This window comes from Pleurodeles waltl, chromosome 3_2, assembly GCF_031143425.1.
Source record: "Pleurodeles waltl isolate 20211129_DDA chromosome 3_2, aPleWal1.hap1.20221129, whole genome shotgun sequence".
Taxonomy (NCBI): Eukaryota; Metazoa; Chordata; class Amphibia; order Caudata; family Salamandridae; genus Pleurodeles; species Pleurodeles waltl.
Genome location: NC_090441.1, coordinates 13349060 through 13376265, shown reverse-complemented (window position 1 = coordinate 13376265; position 27206 = coordinate 13349060). Strand labels below are relative to the sequence as shown.

Genomic DNA, 27206 nt, shown 5'->3' with positions numbered 1-27206 from the left:
ATCCTCCATACCTGTGATTGTAAGTACAGAAGAGGTCTGTTGGTCTACTGTGAATTCTCTTAAACGTCAATAGATGCTCATGAGTAATGTAGAAAATTTGTTACAATATATAAAGTTTGTGGTTCCATCAATCAGGTTTTGGGTCCATCAATGCATTTTGGGTCTACCTGTCCCTTCTTCAGGGGTAAAACTGTGTAATAAAGCTAGAAACAGACACAAATTGACAGGGCAGGAAGGGAAAACAACCAGAATAGAAAGTTAAACAGAGCATCCAGAATTCAATTTAATAACAGTATCATTGTGCCAAACTGTGTTAACTCCACTACACGCCAACCACCATATCTTATCAGTTGCTCCTCTGCAAAAGTTAGCCCCGGATCCAGAAGTACTACCGCACCTCAAACCTTAGTGATCTAAGTGTTGCATAATACAATGAATAAGTGCCTTCTAAACACAGTATTTGATTGCTTAACCAGAAGACCTTACTGTAATGAGATTAGTTAAACGTGCATCAACAATGAGTCATGTGACATTCAAGACCATCGCAAATGGTGTACATGCTACCCCTAACTCTGTGCCATAACAAATACGCATGCATCTTACCTAATCTAAAACAATTAATGTAATTCAAACTGTACACATTCAATTATTTGCGTGAAGTCAAACACCCTGATGCGATGGAAATACGAATTTCAGGTTATCAACAGCCTGCCAATGTTATAAATCAATGTCATAACATCATATAGCCTAATTACCTGAAATCGACTCACTCCCCACACGTAGCGTCTCAAAATACTATGTGCAAACTCCCTACATGCATGCAGAGAGAACCTAGAAAATGAGGAAACCGTTGCTACCCTTATTGCCAGCTACACATTAAGTGCTCGCTGTGAATTAGCTATAGTCCAGTGCTTACCATTATTACTCCCTTTGTACTCTGGCACAATGATTCTAAACAAATTTAAGAACCAAGATAATGAAAATTGAACAAAAGGCCCTTTTGGTTCCAGGGAGACTAACATTTCAGGAGTTCAAAGAGGGTCAATTACCCAACAACCAAAACACCTTGAATTTTTATTTTGGAGAAAAATTAGCCAGACACTACATGTGTCCACTGTGATCTAATACCACCGTGCGAAACATTTACAAGAATATGCAATCGAAAACCTCGTAGAGGAAAGGGGAAAAGAAAAGGACCATCGGATGAACTTAAGTCACAACAAAGTTAAGTTATCAATATTTCTTCCACTAATTCAGCTCAGCTTCACATCAGACTACAATGTTGAGTAAAGGATTGTCCTTTGTTCCAGCATATCGAATGAATCTGTTGGACTCAGAAGTAGTGTTGTTTAAATTTATGAGGAAACTTTGTCTTTGATATATATTTTTTTTTAATAATATAGTGCCACACGTTATGGGAGACAATGAACCTCTATATCAAGAGTTCAAACCTAAATCTACTTTTATTCCTCCCATTTCCCGTAAAAGTTTGGATATCTTTGAGACTTTGGTGAAACAAGATTTGTGTCAAATGAAGTTTTATTCTCAACAACAGGGCAATTTGACTCCCAGTGAACTTAGAATTCTAAAATCATTATCCATGAATCAGTCTGAGGTTTCAAAAAGCAGACAAAAGGGGTGCATTGGTCGTAATGAATACCAGTTACTATTTGAGAAAAGGGCGTGAGCATGTATCTGACGATGAAACATACATGATTATGGATCAAGATCCCACGTCCATCTTTATGAGAACTCTTACTACGTTTTTGGAGAAGGCTTTGAATCTAGCTTGGATTATTGACAATACTACAGCATTTTTGACCACTGAATTCCCACATAGACCAAAGCTTTACATGCTACAAAAAATCCATAAACCTGCTACTGATCTGCCTTTTCAACTCATTGTCTCTGGCTGTAGATCAATCCATGACCCTCTGATAATGTATCTGGACACATTCCTACAATTGTTTGTTTAACAATGGCAACCTTACATCCAAGACACCACAGATTTCATTAGGAAGCTACAGAATGTGAGACTGAAAGACGGATTTTCACCATTGTTATGTACGATTGACATGACTGCACTATATACCTCTTTTCCTCATCAAGAAGACATAGAAGAAGTAGAATGGGCTTTTCTTCAAATGCCAGATATTTGAGCCATCAAATTGTTTCTGCTGGAAATGCTTAACTTTTGGCCATATCATAGCTACTTCAAGTGGGATGATCAATTCTGTCTGCAAAGGACGGGAACCTCTATAGTTTTTCCAGTGCCCCATCATATGTCAATATTTTTATGGCTAAATTTGAGGCAGAATTCATCTTGAATTATATTAAATATGGAGTGAGAATTTGGTGATATTTGTGCGTTATAATGACAGTGTCTTTGTTATATGGGAGAGTTCTAAAGAAACACTACAAGATTCAGTTGTTGAACTGAATAAAAAGAACCCATGAATCAAATTTACACACATAAGTAATCAATCTGTCGCATTTCTGGATGTGTGGCTCACTGTAGAAATGTACAAAATATTCAATACTTTTCATCCACCATCTTTGACAAATCACTTGCCATATTCACAATTTATTCGGATGAAAAAGATCGCATCTGATGAAACCAAATGCACAGAATCCTCAATGTGTATAGATCAGATTTCAAAGCAAGGGGTTACCCGTTGAGATTGTTGGATGTTCATGTAATGAAAGTTGGGACCTTAGACCACCAGACCTTACTACAGAAGAGAATTACATCACATTCTATATTTTTGTAACCAAATACTCTACTTTCTTACAAAAGATTAAAAAGGTCATTTGCAAGCGTTGAGACATTTTGCAACTGGAACCAGATTGTAAGGATATCTTCAAAGACAAACCCATATTGTAATACACAAGATCTAAAAATCTTAAAGAACTGTTGTCTTCTGTAGGCAATATTTCCTCAGCTCAATGGCATGGCACGAGAAGATGTTAAAACTGTGTGCCCTGCAATAATGTGATTTAAGGAACCGTTATTAACCACCCTGCTATAATGTGATTTAAGGAACCGCTGTTAACCAACCTGTGACAGGTAGTGCTATAAAATTACGACATTCAACGGATTGTAATTTGTCCGGTCTAATTTATTGCATCAAGTGCACTTGCGGCCTGGCCTACATAGGAAAGACAGGTAGAAAAATCAAAAACACTTATTTTGTCTTCGATGGGGCCTATTCACCCCAGGTCAGATTTGGAACCTTTTTCCTATGGGTACAAAGTCGGGGAAGGATTGGAGGGGTCCTTGGACCCTTATGAATACCAGGATGACCCATCTTTGGACTGGTCACAGAAATTGGGCGACACCAGTGGACTAGACACTTTTCCAGACACTGGCATGCTGTCTCCTCCTACCGTGGCAATGGCAGATGGAGCGACTTATGGTATGGTGGTCAGTAGGGTGACCGAGGTCCTTGGCCTTGAGCTTCCTACTGTAGAGGTCAGGTCCAACCTCCTGACGGAGGTGCTTCAGCCTGGGGCGTCCACATCTGAGCCCTTTTTCCCGTTCAATGAAGCCCTCACCGATTTCCTTTTGGGTACTTGGTCCAAACCCAACACAGGGGCTCCTGTGAAGAGGACTATCACACGCTGCCATTGGCCCAGTCTGAAAGATCCTAAATTTCTGTGCCAACACCCCACGCCTGAGTCTGGTCATCCAGGCTTCCTCTTCTTGAGGCGCATTCCCTTCCGCACCCCACATAGGGAATCTAAAAGGCTTGAACAATTTAGGAAGAAGTTGTTTTCTTCCTCCAGTCTAGCGCTGCGGTCTGTGAACACTGCATGCCTTTTGGGCTGCAATACCCATGCCTTGTGGGATACAGTTGTGCAAGTCCTGCCGCAGACACTGAAGGAGGCCTGTGCTATTGTCTCCCAAGCTGTCAACGATGGGAGAGATGCAGCGAAGTTCACAATCTGATGTGGGCTGGACACGACCAACTCTCTGGGCAGGTCGGTTGCTTCGACAGCGGGCTGGACACGCCACGCCTGGTTGCGTACTTCTGTTTTTTCTGGAGATTTCCAACAGTCCCTCATGGACATGCCCTTTGATAGCTCTTGTCTCTTTGGAGACAAAGCAGACTTGGACTCGGAGAGATTCAAGGGTTCCCGGGCTACGGCTCGGTCCCTTAGTCTTTCCTCTGCCCGTCGCCCCCTGCAGTCCGCTTTTCACCCCTTTCGTAGCCATGGAAGGGGGCACCCTGTCCCGTTTCCACCCAGCCACCATGCCACTCATGCTGTTCAGCCGCTGGGTGGCCTGGGACGCGGAATCCCACATGGCCGTGGGACGGAACCAGAGGTCTGCCCAGTCCACCTCTTCCCCCGTTGCAGCCTCCAAACCCTCCTAGTCTGTCCCCCCACTCCCTTCCAGTTGGCGGTAGGATTCGCCATCACCTGTCCCAGTTGGGAATCCATCACTACGGACAGGTGGGTTTTGCAGATCGTTCGAAAGGGCTACTCCCTCCCTTTTGAATCTGCCCCACCAGCCATGCCTCTATCACTCAGCCAACTCCCGGAGGATCATTTGGCACTTCTCCGCCAGGAAGTAGCAGCTCTCTTGGCCCAGGGAGATGTAGAGAAGGTGCCTGTGCCTGAAGTAGGTCATGGTTGTTATTCCTGCTACTTTCTCGTGCTGAAAAAGGACAAGGGCTTGCGTCCTATCCTAGACCTCCGGGACCTAAACTACTTCCTCAAGAAGGAGAAATTCAAAAAGCTCACCCTGGCTCAGATTCTGTCTGCCTTACACCCAGGAGACTGGAGGGTAGCGTTGGACTTGCAGGATGCTTATTTCCACATCCCCATCCTGCCTGCCCCCAGACATTACCTGCGATTTGTGGTAGGTCACGAGCACTATCAGATTACTGTGCTTCCCTTCAGCCTTACCAGCGCCCCTCGGGTGTTCACGAAAGTGATGGCGCTGGTTGCAGCTCATCTGCACAGGTTAGGGGTATCAGTCTTCCCCTACATCGACGATTGGCTGTTGAAGGTGGACTCGCTCCAGAAAGTCGTCTCCCACCTTCAGGCTACGACGAACCTCCTGCATACCCAGGGGTTCACTATAAACATGCCAAAGTCACACCTGACTCCCTCTCAGACGCTCCCTTTCATTGGAGCTGTTCTGGACACAGTGCAGTTTCTGGCTTATCTTTCCGAAAAGTGAGTCCAAGATATTCAGGCTACGATTCCGCTCTTTCAGCCTCTGTCTTGGGTTTCGGTGAGACTGACTGAGGGTGTTGGGCCTCATGGCCTCCTGCATCCTGCTAGTGGCACATGCCAGATGGCAAATGCGGGCTCTGCAGTGGGACTTGAAGTTTCAGTGGGTGCAGCATCATGGGAATCTCTCCGACATGGTCCAGATCTCGCAAGGGACTGCAAAATTCCTGCAGTGGTGGCTTTCGAATCCGCATTGGGTCTATGGCAGATCCTTCTCCCTCATGGGAGAAGCGGAGATCAGAGGCCTCTGGTATCCGGCGGAGTCTGGGCTCCATATCTTTTGGAGCTCCGGGCAATCAGGCTTGTGTTGAAAGCATTTCTTCCCTCTCTCAAAGCGAAAGTAGTGCAGGTGTTCACGGACAATACTACTGTCATGTGGCACTGCAACAAACAAGGCGGAGTAGGGTCCTGAACCCTTTGTCGAGAAGCCCTGGATCTCTGGACATGGCAGGAACATCGGGCCATTACCCTGGTGGTTCAACATCTGGTGGGTTCTCTCAACGCCAGAGCAGACAAACTCAGCCGTCGAAGCACAGCTGATCACGAATGGCATCTCCATCTGGAGGTGGTACAAGATCTCTTTCAGCAGTTGGGAGAGCCTTGGTTGGATGTGTTTGCCTCCACAAAGAACACGCAATGTCAGCTATTTTGCGTATTGGAGTTTCCAAAGTGGCACTCGCTTGGAGACGCTTTTCGTCTTGAGTGGAGCTCCAGCCGTCTTTCCGCCTATACCACTTCTGACCAGAGTTCTCAAGAAGATCTGGAACGACCGGGCCCAAGTCATCTTGGTGACTCCGGACTGGGCACAGAGAGTCTGGTATCCAGAGCTATTGAGCATGGCCATCGATCCTCCACTCAGACTTCCTCTTTGGGTGGATCTTCTGTCTCAGCAACAGGGAACTGTTCTCCACCCGAACCTGTCCAATCTCCGCCTTCATGCGTGGAGATTGAGCGGCGACAGTTGACGACTTTTGATCTTCCACCCGAAGTCTGTGATGTTGTCTTGGAAGCCAGGCGTCCCTCCACCAAAACTGTATACGCCTGTCGTTGGCATACATTTTAGCATGGTGCGCCAACAAATCTGTTGATCCCCTCTTTGCCCCTCTATTCGAGGTTCTTTTGTTCATTCTTTCACTTTGGGCACCCTTAAAGGGGATTTATCTGCCATTTCGGCCTTTCTTAGGTTAACTGATCAGCCCTCGCTCATTAAATCCCCTTTTGTGAGTAGATTCCTAAAAAGTTTTACCCATTTATTTCCTCCCACTCCATTTATCATGCCTCAGTGGGACCTCAATCTTGTCCTTACCTATTTAATGTGTACTGCCTTTGAGCTGATGCACAATTGTCCCTTACGGCTTCTCACCTTCAAAACTGTCTTTCTTGTTCCCATCACCTCTGCTCACAGGGTGAGTGAGCTTCAGGCCCTTTCGTCCAAGCCTCCATACTTGTCTGTGCACTCTGAAAAAGTGGCGTACTAAGGCTTCATTCATTCCAAAGGTGGTTATGCCTTTTCATGTAGGCCAGTTCATCACCCTGCCTACTTTCTACGCACCCCCATGTCCTTCCCATGAGGAGGCGAGAGTCCACCATCTGGACCCAAAAAGAGCGTTGGCGTTCTATCTTAATCGTGCTAAAGATTTCTGGGTGGATGATCAACTCTTTGTCGGGTATGTGGGTGCGAAAAAAGGGAAGACGGTGCAAAAAACGTACCATCTCTTGATGGGTACTTCTTTGCATCAAGATATGCTACGCTTTGGCCAAGAAGCAACCCCCTGCGGGCTCATTCCACCAGAGAAACTGCTGCTTCCACTGCGGTGACACGCGGAGTTCCTGTACTGGATATCTGCCAGGCAGCTATGTGGGCGTCGCTGCACATGTTTGCTAAACACTACTGCCTGGACAGTTAGGTCCGTTGGGACGGCTACTTTGGTCGTTCTGTCCTGCAGGACTTCCTAGTATGATCTTGGTTCGCAGCCCACCACCGAGGATGGCATTGCTTGGGTATCTATTCTAAAGTAAGGAATCTGCAACTGGAAGTCTCTATCAGATGTACTAGTTAATTACCTTCGGTAACAAAATATCTGGTAGAGACATATTCTAGTTGCAGATTCCTTACCGACCCACCCATCTTCCCCACTTGCAAACTAATTTCTAGGGACAGAGATTCCCCCTTCAGGTCCTTAGCTCTGGCGCACCAATCTCCGTGTTCTTGGCGGCTCTGCGCTTTGGCGTGGAAAGTTGTTAAAATAAACTGACGTCACTGCGCTGAGGCGGCTTCTATGTACTACTTCTGACATCATCACGACAATACGACGCCCGCGGAGTCGACCAACGCCTCTTGCCGACGCGCAAGGGTCTTGCTTGAAGAAAAATCTCTGGATCCAGTCTGGCGCCTGGGGGAAGTTCTAAGGTAAGGAGTCTGCAACTAGAATATGTCTCTAGCAGATATTACATTACCGAAGGTAAGTAACTTGTACTTTTGTTATCTTGGTTCTTAAATTTGTTTAGAATCATCGTGCCAGAGTACGCAGGGAGTAATTATGTTAAGCACCGGACTATATGTTGTTCACATCACGTTGAGCACCTAAGGTGTAGCTGGCAATCATGGTAGCAACGGTTTTCTCATTTTTTAGGTTCTCTCTGCATGCATGTAGGGTGTTTCCACATAGTATTTTAAGATGCTAAGTGTGCAGAGGGAGCCGATTTCAGGTAATTAGGATATATGACATTGATTGATACAGGGGTGTAGGATTTAATAAAATATCTACTTGTTCTTGGGACAAGTTCCTTCTTAAATCTATTTGTCCTGTGAAAAAAAAAAACTACTTGTCCTTTTGGTGCCATGTAGTGCGACGACAAATTATAGCAGCATTCCCATTATGTAAGAGCTCTGATTATAGGCTCTCTGATTATGCTAGGGCTATTACTATAGTAGGGCTTGAACACTTACAATTTCAATCCCTACTGTAGCAATTTCCTTACTTTGCCACCTTTCTACAAATCTACATACTGGGGCTGGAGGACGCGGTAAACAATAGTTCCAGGGCAGGAATGCCTTGGAGTCTGCAAACCTACTAACTTGCATGGTTTAAGGATTTTCACCAGCTCTTCTCTAATCTTTTCCCATAACGAGAAAGGTTGGAAATTTACTCCTGACAATGGCAAAAGTAGAAAGTCTTTCAGAGTTCGAGAATAAAGTGGTTGGAGTGAAAGTGAACTTGTAAATGCTCAATAGATTTTCACATGAACAAATCTACACATGCACATTTGCTTGTGCTAAAATATAGTTCACAAATATTCTATAGGAGTACCATTTCCTGGTCTACTTCTGAAAGTTCTTGTGAATTCATGAAAGCCACTACTTCAAAGACATACCATGGGTGCACTTTTGTGACTTTGTTTAAGAATTGGGCCCCTGATTAGGTCTGGCGGTAACCAAGACATTTTGTTTTTAATAACATTCTATTTCTCTCTCTATCCATCGTTGGGCTGGCTTTACTGTGAATGATAGCATTATGTTCTTCCACAAGGAGCATATTGGCACACAGAGTAGTTTTGTTCAGTGCCTGGAACTACTGTGGCAATGTGTGCTTTTTGAGACCAAATGTTTTTTTGCTTTTTGACAATGTTTGTTACAATGGCGAGGGCCTGGCAGCTCCCACAACAATAAAGTGTTACAAAATTCATGTCAAAACAAGATGCACATTGGCAAAACCAAAAGACTGACCACCAATATCAGATCGGCTGGATTTGCCAAAGCTTGATCATTTTCATGTTTCCCCTTGGTTACACGATTTTCCATTATGAATATTTGTTTGAAAATTCTATCATGCATCAACACTTTTTACTAAATGATACCTCAAAGAAATAGTACCTAACATTTCACAATAATTTGGCAAAACGTTTTTCCCTACTTGAATTTGTTTCTGAATATTTTATTTTGATTGCAAAGAATCATCAAATTTGCTTACACGCTTCTGCAAACATTTGCATCTAATCAGAGAGCATTCTGGGAGAATTATATGTAGCCTCATCTTAAACTTTTCAAACGTGTGTGTACACTTTTTTTTTATTTTTATTGGAACTGCTGTCAGTAGTACAGTGTGACCTTAAAACCTTTATTCAGAGCTCTCAACATAATAATAAAGGCTTTGCATTAATGAATCATAAATATAAGTTCAAACACAATTAACAAATGGACACAAATATTACCTCAACTGCAGTTTCCTTTCCTGTAAACTGGCAGCCCAAATGGTTTCTGCTGTAGGTGGTTGGGCCTACCTGTCTCTCAAGGGGAAAATAAACATGAATATATGTTGTCCTTGACCCCAAACAATATGTTCTGGGTGTTGGGCTATGGGAATTCCACACCTCTGTAGTCCATACCTAGGTGTTCAAGGATCTCTCCCATTATGTATTATTCGATGGTGATGGTGGTATTGGTGCTCTGCTGGGGTCAGTGCCATTGGAGACCGCAGCAATCTGATTGCTATAAGGAGGGATAATTCATTCAGGGATCTGATGTGATTGATCACTCGCTGACTGTTGAGACATTTGCCTAGCTCAGTCTTTACAGTTACTTTAGCTAAAGCAAAACAATGATAGCAGGCTTGAAGTTATCACAGAGATCTTTTCAAAAGTTCCTCTTCATTCCTTAGGGGGTGCTGATACCTGTGCTGATGTCTACGTTAAGTTGATTTCTAATAGTGACACCGCTTCCGATTTGATGGCACAGCCGATCCGGATGGTTTGTGCATTTGATGTCTGTCTGTGAAGTCAGCAGAATTTTCTCTGGCCTCTGTTACCTTAAGTAAAACACATCCAATAAGTATTTTGTGTAGTTTCATCATAAGTGTTTTATTAAGGAACAGTCAATTTGGCGCCTTGCTGCTATTGTTTTAATTTAACAAATCTTCCTTTATAACCCTACTAACACATTTTTATACTGTGGTGCTCTAGCAGAGTAACATTCTGCTTGACATTAAGACTTACTGGGACGATGTGCATTTTGTCTATTCTGTTTTAGTGTCTGACCCATGCTCTGTCATCTATCATAACCCTCATTACTGCCCCAGAGAATCCTTGTGTGTCCATTGGTCTATTAGAGATTGAAAGATCTCCCTCTCTAATACAAGATCAGGTTGCTCTTGTATCTATGAGGAATGCATACCTCTTATTGATAGCTACTGTCACAATGAGCTCCTCATATGGCCTGTGCGTCACTGACAATACTGGACACTCAGAAATACTCTTTGGTCACCTTCATTGTGTATATCTTTCCACATAATTAGTCTGGAAGGGATTTCCTCTCCTCACAGTTACACTTTTGTGTCCACTTTACGGTGGAGTCACCATTAGGGGTGCTTGATAGTTTTGCTGTGGCAGCACCTGTTGTGCCTAAGGCATTGCTGGTTGCTGCACATTTTATGGTCGCATCTGAGACACATATATTATTTACAGGTTAGACTGTGGCTGTAGTGCTGTGCTTCCTGGCTAATTGCAGACTCCTGTCCTTCCATTTTGGTCATCCCATCTCTTAGTTCTGCAGTCTCTGATAAAAAGTCCACATCTTTGACAATAACAACTTGCTTGATCCATCCTCTGAGGACCTATCCTGCCTCTTCCTACTCCTCCTCGTCCTCCTTTACTACTTCCCTGTGCCCTTACATCATCCTGTTGCTGTGGGTACTGTTGTTGAGTGGTCCCAGGGACCAATCCCACAGACATTAGTCACCTGAGTGGTGGATGCTACTACAGCTCTTTCCACTGCTCCTTTCTTTCCCAACTTTTGATACACTAACTTAGCTGCTACTTTCTCTAACACCTCCTGTTTCTTTCTCTCGCTTGCTTTTTCTTACAAAAAATTGATTATATGTGCCTGTATCTTTGTCCAGGGATTGACTTATTTTGCTTCTATATTATCTAGACTATCCTGTACATCAGAGGGTAACCCTTTTTCACTACGTTGTAAAATAATACAGCATTTCTTCCCAATCCTGGCAAATGTCTTGTATCCATTTCTCTTCCATTCTATTACGGAACTGAGCACAATCCTCATTTGGCTGCATTGACGGAGCCATGAGAGATCCAATGTCTGGACTATCGGGATAGATTTTCCTCAGCTGGTCCCAAACCATTGTCCTAATCAAGTTAAAAGGGGTGTGGGGGGGAGGAGGGGAACCATCATATCTAGTCTCATTGAGGGTAAGATTTCTCACTCCCAACACTTTAAAAACAAAACATTTGTTGATGCCTGCAGTTTGCTTTTCAAAAGCTCTAATCCATTTCCCTGCTTCATCTGTAAGCAGCAGCAACAATTGTCTATGATTTACCTTGTCCATTTTTAGCCAAGGAACATATTGAGGTGCCCCAGGTCCCTTGTGTATCAGAGGCATCTGATGTACGGGAATGGCAGGGTATTAGGGATTTGCTATCTGACATATTGTGCCACACGCGCAGACATTTCCATGTATAGGGATAATCCCAGTCAAGATCTCCCTCACCATAAAGAATCCAGTCCTCACAATTTTGTATGTATCAAAGGACTGTTCTCGTGACCATGGACTCATCTGTGGAGCTAACTTTTTAGTCCATTCTACCAAATTATTCACATAATGTACAGCACTCCGTTAACAGTTTTCTCCCTCAGCAACTATCTCAGTATGGGTGAAATCTGAGCTTCGCAGAACGGATTGTACACTGATTTCCTGCACTGGTCTACAGTCAGTCCTAGTCTCTTTCTTAGGATACTGGTCATCGCTCCATACTAGCAGCCCTGTCCACATAGTCACTCCATCTAGCATCATCTGGATCTCTTTGCTGTGAGGTAGACATTTGTTTCCTAACTACCTTTCCTGTTGTGTCTCTTTTCTGTAACAAATGTGATGTTGATGGTAAATCATGTGACTGGTCACCACTATCTCCTGGACTTTGGTCTGTGCGTCTATCGCTCTTGCGAGAGGCTGGGTCTAAACATAGTGTGAACTACACTTCTAGTTGTCCTGAAAACTGGAAGTCACTTACCCTTACTTGCTGCCTTAGTGTACTTACATGTTTTGGTTTTGTCATTTGTAGGGCAACATTAGGAGTAACTTTTGGAGATCGTGAAGGGGTCTTTATTTCGGGGTTCTCAAAACCCACTGCAACTACTTATAGCTGCACCAGTGGATAAATACTAGGTACATTGGGAGAGGTGTTCATAGGATCATATAGGGGTGGGGAAACAGACAGGGTACTAGGGTATCAACTTTTGAGGAGCCCTGAGATTATTATTATTATTATTATTTTTCTTTTACAAAAAAACTTGCCATAAAGTTAAAATTGCTTCTCTCCTGTAATTTGGCTCCTGCATATTAACCTCTAAAGTGCACAACAATATGCTCAGTTATTTTATCATCTAATGTCCTTTCTTTTGGCCAGGGATGCATATGTTTTTGGGTGGCTTTAAACAATTCTAAATAACATTGTTGCAATTTCCTCTGATCATTTGGAAAAACCTGCTACATGTGTTAAGGGAGTCTCCTCGATTGCTCATATTTCCAGTACTTTTACAATGTAACCTTTTTATCCATCTGGTCAAATACTACTCCTGTTTTAAAACTTACACAAGTATTTTAAAAACAGGAAAATTCTGCAACTTTTGTCCTTGTCAATTATGCAATACACATTAAAAGAATATTATCCAACATTAAACATCCTCATCACTCGTTGGCTACTTTTCATTCAAACACACACGCACTCTCCATCAGCATTTTAAAAAGCTTCAACTATTTTTAAATGTGAATCACCATTTTTTTCTAACTTTAAATGGTAGATAAATCCATCAGTCCCTAGTCACTTTCCTTCGTGCTTAGAGAGGTTAACCTTTTCAAACCATTGGTCTCTCGGACCATTAAATGACTTGTGGACATCAGGTTCAGGATAGTAGTTCAGGTGTTCAGATTGTACTAGGAGGCTTTCAGCTGTCCCTCTATGTCAAACATTGGAACACATATTGGCACCTTCCAATTTTGCACTACCCACATTCCTACTTTTAACTTTATAGTGGGAATAACAAGTTAACCGGTCGTGCAGCGATCAGCTACTTCTAAATATAAATCATAGTTTTTATAACTAAACGGTAAATACAAATGTTTACCCTTGGTCACTTTTCTCTGTGCTCAGGGAAGATAAGCTTTTCAAACCATGCATCTTTCAGACCATGAATTGACTTCTGGACATTAGGTACAGGATGGTTATTCGTTTTCAGGTCGGATCTGGAGGTAAAGTTAAACGACATTGGCTTCTCAGCTGTCCCTCTATGTCAAACATTGGAATACATATTGGCACCTTCCAAATTCAAATTTCGCACATTGACCACTTCCAACCTTATGTTTCTGATATTATGCAAAACATGTACACAGTCTTGCTTGCGATACCCTTATGTATCTTATAACCTTATATCTCCTTTTTTCATATATCTACATCTGTGTTTACCATTCCCAAGGGAAACAAGTCATACAGTATATATAAAATGGCACGAAGTCTGCATTGCCCTCACCTTTAAAGACGGTAATTGCGGGATCCTTCCTGGCCCCTGTGCATAGGCAGAATTTCAGAAAACACGGTGTTTGCGAACCCTATCAAAGGTCTGCAATAATCTATGCAGCATGGGTAGGCGGTCTTCCAGTGTCAGCAGTCAGGTAGGGACAAGAGGGAGCTCCTATCTTGGCTCACCAACTGTTTTAGAGTAACTCAAACTCCTCTTGGCAATGTAAAAACAGCTCTGTACTGTTGCGACTACTACTAATGTTAAGTGTTCAAGTAGTCTCTGGTACGTCATCCTCTTCTTTGTTCTTGATTCTTTTTGTTCCTCACTCTTCTCTTTGCTCTCTTGCTCTACTTGAGCTCTGAGGCTGCGATTTGGACGAGGTTTCATTTTTCTGTTCTTCTCCCCTTTCCTTGCCTGTTTCGAGGCCTAGTAATTTGGATGCCTGTTCCAGTGACATCACTCCCTGCTGCCCACTATTTAGTTGAAAATATAGCAAAAGGGTTTTTGCCACCAATAAAGAATATGTTTAAACAGCTGGTGTTGTCTTAGAGCTTTGAAAGATAGATTTCCTTTTTGCCAGAGTGGCTGCAGACAGCCTAAAAAAGGAAATTGAGCCATCTTTATAGGTGATTGGTTCTGACTTTCATGACACCATTAGGATTTGTTCCTTGACCATAAAGTAATGGATGCGTGATTTGGTCGTGGCCATTAAGAAGCTGACTTTCAGCACTTCTCCTTGTCTGGGAGAGGGGTGCTTGTTGCTCCCCTCTTCATGTTCACTGCTGCTAGCGCCGCCACAGTCATTCAGGGCTCAGGGGATTGAGAACTACCTTGTTTACATTTTGACCAGTGCTTGCACATGAACTGAAGCTTGGTGAGGACAATTGTGTCTCAGTTGCAGAAAACGTATTTCAGTTTTGCCTTACAGGCAAAAGTAATCCTATTGCTGTACATAAAAACATTGACTGCCTCCTGATAGTGTGTTTTTCAGTAGAACGTTTTTGTGAAAACTTGGAAACGTTGTTGGCTACCACGCAATTTAGTTGACAATTTCTTTAATTTTTATTTTTATTTTATTTTTTACATTTTTTACGCTGGGATTAAGATTTTTGTTATCCGCTTTTTGTATTCTTATCATGATTTATATGGCACCTATATTGAGATTTTGGGGCCATAACAATTCCTCTTGATTTAGATTGAAACCTTTTAGATGAAATAAAATATTTGAAGCTGTGAATTGATATAGTCATGTAAAATACATGAAACCTTTGGTTGTGTCATGCTCAATATTGTTTTTCTTGCACTCAGAGCAAAAAAGGACTCTAAAATAATTAAAATGTTCAGTGTTCTAATAAAATGTTTTCTGCTCTTACAGATCTTTATAAGAGAATTTTGGAAACCACTATGACTCCTACTGGAATAGATACTGCTACACTGTATCCTATTCTGTTGTCATCTGGACTTCCTAGGGAAACCTTGGGACATATATGGGGGTTAGCAAATCGGACTACTCCTGGAAAACTCACTAAAGAAGAACTGTATACTGTTCTGGCTATGATTGCCATTTCTCAGGTATAGAACTAATCCACATGCTTTAACCAAATTACTGCATTTTTCTCTTATGTGTTGTCTATTCAGAAAAGTGAACCCTTTGCAGAAAATCATGAAATCAGTTTAAGAAAAGTTAAAATGATTGTTGGAAGTTGTTATTGACCTTTGTTTAGGCGATTTTGTCTTTTCTCTGTAGGCCATAACAAGCAAGACAGATTTACTGAATGTGTAGCTCTTTGTTGCAAATATTGGTGTTTACTCTTAACTCTTATCAGCCTGGCCTAGAAAGACACACAGACCATAAAAAAACAAATCTTTTTATTTTTTCATGTGTCTCGCCATGGGCATTTTCACCAGCTGTCTTAGTGCAGTTGAGTTTTTTTCCATCCTTTCCACAGGACGTCACGAAAGGCCGTCTCCTGATTCTCAGGCTTTTTTGGTCATTGCCTCTGTATTTGCTTTTTCACATTCCTGTAAGAGTTCTGTTTGCTTTAAGATGTGCTGCCTTCTTTTATCCTGTTTACAAGCTGATTATGACATGGTTTGCAACGCTTCCTTCGTGAATCTCATCTGGTGAGTTATTTCTGTGCCAGAGTTCAGTCAGAGTAACTGAGGATGAGACTTCACTTGATATCAAAGTAACGCCGGATACTACAGGTGACAAGTGACTCTAGTGGCATCCTCATATTGACGTCCTAGCACGACACTAACTGTCTTATTCAAGAAGAAGGACTTGGGACTGGCTGATGTACCTAGTTCGCCTTCACAAGTGGGGTTGTCAAATCCCCCAGTCTGGGACCCAGAATGGTCTAATAAAGAAAATCCTTCTGTCCTAAACACTTGCAATTGAATCATTGTATCAAATGGCATCCCGCTGTAATGGACAACTCATTCACATCTGATAAGTTTATTACAAAACTTTGGAACAGTGTGTACCTGTCTCAACTGACTAGCCTGTGATTTGTATCTGTCCTATACAAAATCCTTTCCAGTGAAGGTTAACCATCACTCTAAACCTTGCCAAGAGACAAGTTTGCGTGATTGATCAGTGTAGATCGTGTGCCATTCTCTCAGGATTGGCTCAATTAGGTTTCCAGGTAGATATGTGCAGAAACTATCTAGTGGCTATTAGTCTCTTTGAAAACAAAGCTTGGGAGTGCTTCTCCACAAATAGGTCATTCAACAGCACCTGATGAGACTAATGCATCAATTTCCTCAGATCAGGTACCCAGGGGCTTGTGAAATGAAACTCTTCTCATGAGAGAGTTCTTTCTTGATGGTTATAGCATCATTGCATTCAATAAGTGATTTATTAAATAAATATGCTTCAGTACATTGTATTCTAGCAATGCTTCTGGGAACCCACACACTTGGGTCAACTTAGGGTTAAGTGTCAGGCACAATTACTTTTTACTGAGGAGATTGGTCTCTCCATATTCTTTTCACCTGCTTGCTCGCTAATAGGTGAGAGAAGAGCAGCAAAAAAGTTTTGACTAAGGGCATCACATTGACTTTTTAGGACCGTTGAGTGCAAAGGGAGTAGGGCCGCCAGGTCCCCTCGAAAGGAAAGTCGCAGGAGGGCAATAAACCTCCAGTGCTGTCCAGGAAGAAAAGGCTATGGTACCACACTGGGACCCTGTGGTTTTAGGGCTTAAAACGGAGACTGGACATACAAATTCCAGAGCAGAAAGAACTACAGTAGGATTAGGATATAGAACAGGTCAGAGACATAGGTAAAGAAGAGTACGCAAACTAATTCTGAGAATCTAGTTTTAATTACTGAAGAAAGATCCTTGTGAGAAGATATTGAGGTAAATTCCTCAAAGGAGGACATAGATATGTACCTATTGAGACCACCTCCTTTGGATGACATGTCAAAATATATGGTGGTGAAGAAAGCAGATGATGCCTTTGGTTAGAAATAGAGGTAGAGAAGCAGGATACTAGTTTTCTTCTTGAGACACTGCCAGGTGTACAGGAAAAATAAATTCCTTCCCATGCTACAGAGCATAGTACAGCAGGATGAGGATGTGTTCTCTATGCCAGCAGCTACCAACGCAGCGACCATTCGCATAGAAAAGAAATATAGGATGTCCGCTCTAGAGCCTGTTTATGTACAGACATGTTAAGGCTGGCTCACTCATAGTAAGCAGTGTAAGGAGAAGGACCTTGTCTCAGGCATTCAAGGGGTCTCTGCCAGAGAAGTGGAGCTAAAGGTTTGAGGCAGTGGGGAGGACGATAAAAGGACCAGCTCCCAAACAAGAATGAATAAGTCTAACTCCCTGCTAAGTAGACTTGCACACAGCAGTGGAAAGACATGGAAGACCTTATGTTGCATCTCCTAGAAGAATACAAGAAAAGGGCTAACATCTGCTTAAAGAGGTAAAAACATTGCCATTTCCTGCCTTAAGTTGGCCATAGACGCTACAGATACAGCAAGCAGACTACTGGCAATGGGCATAGTCCTGAGGAGACTTGCGTGGCTGTGCATCTGAGGACTTAAACCAGAGATTATGTCCGGGGGTGGATCAGACCCTGGAGTCAATGGAAAAACAATGACCACTAATCCATTGGGGACCTGCAGGTGTACAGACCTTAATTAAAAAGAGAAATCCATCTGGACAGGAGAAGACGGGGGAAGCAGTCTTTCAAAACACAAGCAGGAAGACTAATTGAAGTCAACCAGTTTTCAGTACACATACCCTGACAACAGCAACCAAAAATCTTTTTTCAAGGCAGAGGAAAACCAAGGGCAGAAACTCAAGAGTATGTCCCTCCAGTTCCTCACAGTTCCCCGGGTCACAAAACAGAGAGGATAAAGGACTTCAGCAACTGGAGTACATTACCACAGACAGAAAGTTTCTACATATCATGTGTCATTTTTATTGCATAGACTTGGTACAGAAACCTCCATTAAAGACCCCAAGGTACCAGAGAAACAAAAACAAACAATTACACATCCTAAAAGCAGAAATACTGCTGCAGAATGATGCTATAGAAATGGACCATCACAATGAAAGAAACAACGTTATGATAGTGGTTTAAGTTCTAGTCCTAAGCCAATAATTACCTGTGCAGCCAGACATATAAAAAAAAAAAAACAGTGGTTCCAAATGACAACCTCATAAGATGGGATTCCACTGATAGAAATGGGAGATTATTTGGCATTAGTAGGTCTCAAGAACACCTATTTCCACATTCCCATACATCCCACACAGAAACCATAGCTACCATTTATGATGCAGAGGGAGCAGTATCAGTTCAAGGTCCTGCCATTTGACATGCACCTCTATATCAAGAGCTGCAGCATTTACACTTACCTAAAGCAACACTATGCTTCATTAAAGAAGCATAAAGACCATCCTCTAGAAGGTGATACACTGTAAATTAGATGGGATATTCAACATTGTGTCAAACTAACAAACTCCAAAACATGTTTCATCAGGACGAATATAGTCCGATACCTCACAGGTCTAAATGTAAGCTCTCACACTTCACTAAGGGGTACACTTGATAGCTCTTCTGGGTTATATGCAGGGAATACACAATATGAAGATTTTCTCAACCTCACTGATCAAAAGGTTCATAGAAGGGGCAAAAACTCTTTTTCATGCTCAGTGCCTCGCCCACAGTGGAAACTCAGTTTGGTATTAGCTGGGTTATTGAAGGCATTCTTTTTGCCCTGGCACAAAGCCACCCTCCAGCACCTTATATTAATGATAGTCTTTTTTTGGTGGCCATCCCCTCATATGAAGGGTAAGCGAGTTTTAGGCACTCATGGTACAGAAACCGTACACGTCAATACACAATGATAAAGTGGTTAGAAGGACACACTCAACACTCTTGCCAACGGGCACTCATTGCAACTCAAATGCACGGCTTACATGTATAGACTGCTGATTAAAAATGAGTAATGGATTATGCTGAGATTGTTGAAGCTGCTGCCAGCAGTCCGGATTAATAATGGGTGCTGATTTGAATTACAATGTTAAGCTTTCTTAAACAGACTGTTGATTCCAAAATGAGTTGATGATTTTATTCTTGGAGATTGTTGAACCCCCTGTCAGCACAACGAAGCTATCAGTACTTTGCTCGCATTGCAGTAGACTGCCAGTTCAATAATGATCTGTGGCCTAATAACATTCTCAGTCGACACTGAGGTCATGTCATTTATGTGTAATATGGAAAATATTTCACAGGTGCCTCTACAAAATGTAACTATGAAAATTATATCACTGCATTGTGAGAAATAAAGCCACCCTAATGTGTTAAATATGTGTAGCTGATGACTGAAACTTAGACATGTTGCAAAATGCTCAGATTGAGTGGTTGTATTTGTAAGTGCTATTAGAAATAATAATTGTGAGTCCTATGTTTATATGCTGTTTTAATATCTACCACTAGAGAGGAGCTCCTGCCATGAACCCTGACATTATCAATCAGTTACCAGCAGCACCTATCCCTACGCTGGCTGGTTTTACAATGACCATGCCAACCCCAGTTCACCAACAGCCTTTGTTACCCTCTGGACCAGCTACACCCAAGCCTTTCAGTGCTGCACAGTCAGCCATGGGAATGAACGTGACAACTGCGTGTGTATCTTCAAACCAACATATACAGCAGAAGTCATCAGGCGGTTTCATGCCCTCATTTCCTGTAAATCAGGTATGTGCTTTTTTCTTAAACTGTGTGACATGGTTTTGGAAGGCCCATTGAGTCCAAAATGTTTCTCAGCATGAATTAAGTTTTTTGGGTCTTTTAGTGTTCTTAGATGTGGGCTTGAATGTAGGTCTGTGCACCTTCCTGGAGTAACTTGGCTGGCATATCCATAATTCTTGCCACATGCACCTAAATAAAAATGCAAGAGTCTATGAATGTTTACTAGCTGTTGGGTCTCTTATTTGTAGACATATTGCACAACACCTCTTCCAATTTATAACAATAAATTATCTAACTGGAAGTATGAAAAATCCTTTGCCAGGAGCATTTTGCCCATGCCACTTCCAAAGGCAGCCTTGTTACTATGACATTCACAGTAATGTGACATACAAACTAGTGAAAGTGAAGGAGATTGCCAACCCCTCCAGTTTTTCTATTGTTGATGGGTAGATTGATGGAAGGGTGAGTGGGGCTTTTAAAAACGAAGCTGAGAGCCATAATAAAACCTTACAGCTCTTTTCCTTAGCAAACTCACCAGTCAATTCTCAGATTTGTGGTTTGATTGAGAGGGAGCTATGCAGTCTCTTTGACCCTTACTCCCACATCTGCAAAGTAGGAAGGCTGGTAGTTGAGAACATGAAAGTTAAAGGGCAAGCCTAACTGCTGTCATTCCTTCACCTTTCTGCCCCAACTTTTGTACCTTTTAGATACTTACCTGGACTACCAATGGAGGTTGGAGGGTGCTAAGCGCTACCTAGTTCCTCACACTCTTTCTACTGCCACAGCACAAAAAATCAAACCTATGCTGTCTCTCCATCAAGATCCAGCCCCACTCTGTGGACAACTTCTAATAAATAAACTGGAATCGGTAGGGAGTTAAGTGGATTGGTCTGGGAGCATCATGGTTCCCAATTTCTCTTCCTACTGCACCCAGCGGAAAGTTTCTAAAAGGGATAGCAAATCCTGTCCTCACCTGTGCCTTTTGCAGTTGACTTTAGTGGTGATTTAAACACCGTATAAATGAGTCTGACATGGAAAACATATTAACCTGGCTCTGGAAGATAGAGGAAGTGGTATCTCTGTCTAGTAATGAGATTAGACACCATGTCTATTATTATGCCCCTACTCCTACACCAGATAGGACCCAGTCAGAGTCCAGATTCTAAAGCGATTGAGAGATTGCCGGAAAGAGAACAGGAAGAGGATCAGCATCAAAGAAGAGTGACCAACCAGAGGCATCAGGTAGAAGGTTAGCAGCAGAATAGGAAACTTGTATGACTCATGGAGAACAGGGAGTCAGTAGGTCTAAAAGAGAGACTTGACATTGGGCACTTGAGAAACATTCTTTTGTGTTTAATTAGAGAAACTAAACTTGTGGTTTTGACTGACCTAATTTCGTAGCAGTGTTCCAGTCTATAAAAGAAGGAAAATAAATGTTGCCATTGAGAAGATAGCTTATGTGTATTGCATTGGATCTGAGTCCATGATTAGCTTATTCTTCAAAGATATGGGCATTTATTTTGTGTGTCCAGGTGTTTATCTGTTGTTTCTTTGTATACAGTATTTCTGTAGCATGACCCTAGCCAAAAGACAGTGGAGCGATGTACATGGTCAAAGATCAGCAATAAACGCAACAGGAGATGAAGCTGTGTTGTGGACAGTTACTGTTTTGTGATGTAGTGTTCTTTAAAGAGGTGTGTCTTCAACTGTTTGCTAAATTGGAGCAGCATTAGGGCACTCTCTTGCTGGATACAGGAATGTTAGTCCATATCTTTGGTGCATAGTTGGACAAGGAGAGCTGTCTTGTTTTTTTTTCTTTTTTACACTTCTTAGTCTGCAGTCTGATGGTGTTCTGGCTGTGGATGTGTCGAACCATCAGAGATTGTGAGCACACCTTTAAGATAAGGGGGGAGCTGGTCATGATTGCTTTGTTAATTATGCAGCTTGTTTTGAAGATGGTGCTGGCCGGCAATGAAAGCCAGTGGAAATCCATTAGGATGAGGGTGATTTGATCATATTTCTTCAGACTCTGGATGAGATGTATTGTAGTGTGTGTGACGTCCATAAGGGATGCCAGTGTGGAGTCTGGGAGGCCACAGACCAGGGCATTCCCACCATTCAAATACAAGAGTATGAGGACTTTAACAGTTCTGAAATCACTTTCTAGATGAAAAGGCTTTGAGGCGTTGGATGTCTGAAACAGAGGATACTTTCAAATACAGTTGTATCTCATTGGCATATTGGTGAATCCTCATGCTGTTGGCTGTCAGAAGAGCACCAAGCAGGTCTATTTTAGATGACAGAAAACTTATGCAGGCCTCAAAAAGATCATAAAAATGTTACTAGACCTGCACGTCGAGTAGCATGAATAATGTACTCGACCTAACAGTAATGCACTTGACCCGGAAACGGGTCTCAAATTGTGTGATCTTAGGCAAAATATTGTATTTTACAGTCGCCTTTTCTTCATTCTCACATTTGAGTGCACCTTCAAATATGTGAGTTGAGCATTTCTGCTGTAAAAAACAATCCTCTTTTGTTTGAGTAAATACACTAAACGTTTGCTCCATGTATAATAAATCTAGCCCACATATAGGGTACACATGATCCATGCATGACTTGCTTCTTAGTTTACTAATAGCTTTGCCATCAGGGCAGGAGTGTTTCTCAGTTTATGTTTAAATCCTCACTTTTCATAAATATATTACTAAAGCATGATGTGGTAGCGCACTGTCATTTACAGACAGTAAATTTCCAAGAAATGTCCAAAAACCTTCCCACCACCTTGCAGCTTTAATGATGAAACTATATAATGTATTAAAAATATTCTGTGAAAATTAGGTTTTAGAACACATTTATCATTTGCACATCACCAAGCAAAATGCTCTGACTTTTTTTTATTCTATTAAAATATTTTTTTCGTCACATAGAAGTAGAATTTTTTTTATTTTTGAAAATGTTTGTAAAGTTGACTTAGTTATATAAATGGCGTGTGTTAGGAAAAACCTGATACCAAAAGCCTTTCATTTCACATAGGTCACCAGTTCACCTTACAAAATCCTGGAAATCTGCAGTCACTAGGAAAAGTATTTGCATTATAAGAAGACAAAATGACTTTTGACCTCCGTCTCTGAACACAGAGCAGATGTGACAAGAATAAGATTTAAAGGCATCTTAATTGCTAAGTCAGTTTCTAATTCGAGTGGAATCTAAAACTAGCTCGACCTCATAAAATAAAACGCACAATAGCGAGTAGTCGAATAGATTTTTCGAGCCCTGCTATGGAACTCCGAGGATTACCTAGAGGTGCCCATGTGTGTAACAGTCAAAATGGGGAGCACCCTGTCTTCCATTCCAGCATTTGTGACCCCAAGGCATCATGGTAAATGCAGTCATTAGCACGAATTTGAATAGAGTTTTGAAAGTTTTTCACCATAAGTTGGTGCGGCGAGCACCGTATCTTCGGACACGTGTTTCTGGCTATTTGGCCGTCATCAGCGAAGAGCAACGTGTAGCTGGTGGGGTTGCTTGAAATGCCGCCTTGAAAGTATTCACAGGTTTAAGTACCACTCAAGAAGGCGCACAGGTGCTTCACCCGAGCTCGTCAGCTCAGAGGCTCACGGGAGCCTTAATTACAACAGTCAAAATGGGGAGCACCCTGTCTTCCATTCCAGCATTTGTGACCCCAAGGCATCATGGTAAATGCAGTCATTAGCACGAATTTGAATAGAATTTTGAAAGTTTTTCACCATAAGTTGGTGCGGCGAGCGCCGTATCTTCGGACACGTGTTTCTGGCTATTTGGCCATCATCAGCGAAGAGCAACGTGTAGCTGGTGGGGTTGCTTGAAATGCCGCCTTGAAAGTATTCACAGGTTTAAGTACCACTCAAGAAGGCGCACAGGTGCTTCACCCGAGCTCGTCAGCTCACAGGCTCACGGGAGCCTTAATTACAACAGTCAAAATGGGGAGCACCCTGTCTTCCATTCCAGCATTTGTGACCCCAAGGCATCATGGTAAATGCAGTCATTAGCACAAATTTGAATAGAGTTTTGAAAGTTTTTCACCATAAGTTGGTGCGGCGAGCGCCGTATCTTCGGACACGTGTTTCTGGCTATTTGGCCGTCATCAGCGAAGAGCAACGTGTAGCTGGTGCGGTTGCTTGAAATGCCGCCTTGAAAGTATTCACAGGTTTAAGTACCACTCAAGAAGGCGCACAGGTGCTTCACCCGAGCTCGTCAGCTCAGAGGCTCACGGGAGCCTTAATTACAACAGTCAAACTGTGTACACTGGTGGTGACTGGAAAGGTAGGAGGAGAACCAGTGAGGGACTTCGGGTGAATCCTATTCGAAACTCCAGGATGCAAATCGAGGTGAGATGGTTGAATGTGTCGAAGGCAGCTGAGAGGTCCAGCAGTATCAGGAGACAGGGGTCATCTTCATCTTGGTTTTAAGAATTGAAGCAGGCTTGGTGTCATTGGTGTGCTGGAAAATGCTCTGTATGTCTTTTTACTGAAGAGATTGATGGCATTTTACTTTTCTAGGGAATGAGAAATAGATTTTGTGGTTGATGCAGTTCTGCTGCTCATAATTATAGTGTATGTTGGTAGTAACAGTGCCTTTTAGCTGACAGACCCAGTGAACAATATATTTAAATAGGAAATTTATGAATTTTCTCTTCAGAACATAATCTTTCAGAAAGTGCAAGTCTTTGAGTAATCTGGGTTACTAGATGCTGTGCTTTGTTTTTGTATGCGAAAAATCCAATGTTTTTCCCTGTTGTCAAAACTTATTGTCATCCTGGTCTATCTAAGAGTGCAGTGCCCATGTCTACAAACATAACTTTGATTAACTCAGAAAATCTCCTGTTGGGATGTTGGGAGTGTAACTGTTTAATTCCTGTATTTCCTCTATCGTAAATTGGTGATCAGTGCTTCCATAGACAAGTAGTCATTTTCAGAAGCTACGGAGCAGAGTCATTGGTTTTGTGAATAGGAAACTTAAACCAGCTACTAGTAATATAATTATGACACATCTACTAACTGGGGCGGGGCTCATTGGGAGTGGTGGTAAGATCAACTATTTCATTTTGATAAATAATGATCACTGAATCGAGAACTACTGTAGTCTGGAATACATTGCTAGGTTGACAGAGTAAATTGGTATCTTATTGTTTAGTCTCTGCAGACACTCAAACCAGAAGATGATGATTTCCAGGAGTTTCAGGATGCTTCAAAATCAGGATCAATTGATGACTCATTCACAGACTTCCAAGCGGCTAATTCACCACTGCAGAGCAGGTAGAGTGATAGTATTGCTATCTACAAAATAATGTTTGTTTGTTAATTGCAGTAAGCGGTTTGAGTTTTATAAAATATTATCATGTCTGCCTATTTTTGATTAGTCTTCATTGCTAGCACACAGCTTTAGAAATTCCCAAATTATACCTCTGTGATAACTGGCAGGATTCCCACTGGAGTTGTTGTGATGCACAGAGTTTAGTGCCTACAATGCATTGACGAGCTTCTACATTTGCAGGCTTATTCAGGTCATACACATACAAAAGATAGGACATGTACTGGTTTGTTTTATATGTCCTGATAGTGAAATACTGCTAAATTCAGATTTCGCTGTTGCAAGGCCTGTCTCTCCGATTGGGGAACGTGGGGATTGCCTTGAAATATCACTGGGAGCAGACAGAGATAGGGAGATTGGGGTATCTGAACTCACAATGTAAAAATGCATCTTTTGGTAAAGTTGGTTTTTAAATTGTAAGTTTGAAAATGCCACTTTTAGAAAGTAGGCATTTTCTTGCTTAACCATTCTGTGTCTCTGCCTGGCTTTGGAATACAGGTCTGGGTCAAGATGACAGTTGTGAATTCACTCCATCCAGTCCCACAAAGGGAGCTGAGGTGCGCCCTCCATATCCTGATGGGACTTCCTGAGGTAGAGTGGTGGGAGAACTTGACATTTGCACCTGAATAGGGCTCTGTCTGTCCCCTTACACAAAGCAGTCTCCAACCCCCTGGAGTTTGTCTGGGGGCAGAGCAGGAAAAGCAGGGTCTTGTGCGCTACAAACCTTTCCTTTGAAGTTTGCCTATTTCAAAGGCAGAAATGAGTATAAGTACTGGACTTCTAAGACCTCAACTTTAGAATTCTTCTGAACTCAGCATGTTTTGCCTAGAAGAAGAGCTAGATGCTGTAGGAGGGACTGCCAGTCTGCCTGTTGGTTTGCTGTGCTGATCTGCTGCTTGCTGCTTCTGTCCTGGAAATAAAAAGGACCGGACTTTACTTTCTATGTCCTGCTTCTAAAAGTTCTCCAAGGGCTTCGACTGAGCTTGCCTCTTTTAGAAGTTTAAGGTACGTCAAAGACTTCACCTCCCAGCACCTGGGCTCTCTTGCTGAGAGTCATGACTCACCAAGTGGTGCCGATCCCAGTCCCTTGGCCCTTGTGAGTGAGTTCTGTAACCAAAAAGAAACCAAGTACGATGACTCCAGAGCGACTTTGGAACCGGCGCATCTGTCCGACTCTGCACTGCTGCCTGGACCACCAACACCTCCTCCCCCTCCCCTCCCCCCCCTTCCTCCCCCCCCCGAACTACAGATGAGGGTCCGTATTTGGACACGGTGCAACAACTGCCAGCTTAGAGACCCCATTTCTAACAGTAAGGGATGTAAACACTTCTTCCACTCAATATTGTTTACTATACTAAATCTTTCCAAATAGTATTTTTATTTATAGTATTTTTATTTATATAATTTCAGAGGCAATGTTCTTAACTGGACACTACAGTTGGTTTGAATAAATGCACAACTGCTATATTCTGGCATTTCTCATATGATTTCAGAGGCTGTACCCGGGATGTTGCAGAGATATTTTTTTTTTAGCTAATTCAGGTAGGTAACTTTGACTGGCATTCAGACTGTCCTACCTTCCTTGCTGTAGACATTGTTCCTTGCTTTAGTGCAAGGTGTTCTGTAGGCCCTGACTTATTCCAGATTCAGTTGGCCTGTTGCTTTGTCTAAAGCTGATATTTAAACTTAAATGTTTGATGGCATGTGCGGCTGTAGATACACATGCTCTGCATACCCCTACCATCTAGTGTTGGTTCTGGAGTTGTAAAAGTTGTTTTTCTTCGAAGTAGTATTTCAGCTCAGTTGCTAGACTGATTTCTCTCCGCTGTCTGGTTTGGACATGTCTTCGCTCCGTGCTTCATCTCCATTTGGT

At 42.3% G+C, this 27206-nt stretch overlaps 1 protein-coding gene across 9 annotated transcripts in view; it reads left to right on the top strand.

The window, feature by feature from the left end:
* SYNRG (synergin gamma) overlaps positions 1-27206 on the top strand; it is a 361082-nt gene that overhangs the window by 132650 nt on the left and 201226 nt on the right. For all 9 annotated transcript variants that reach the window (XM_069226579.1, XM_069226585.1, XM_069226584.1 and 6 more), the window contains 3 exons: positions 15147-15343; positions 19727-19987; positions 25157-25278. In XM_069226579.1, the coding sequence (XP_069082680.1) occupies positions 15147-15343; positions 19727-19987; positions 25157-25278 (580 nt within the window). The remainder of the gene's footprint in view (positions 1-15146; positions 15344-19726; positions 19988-25156; positions 25279-27206) is intronic.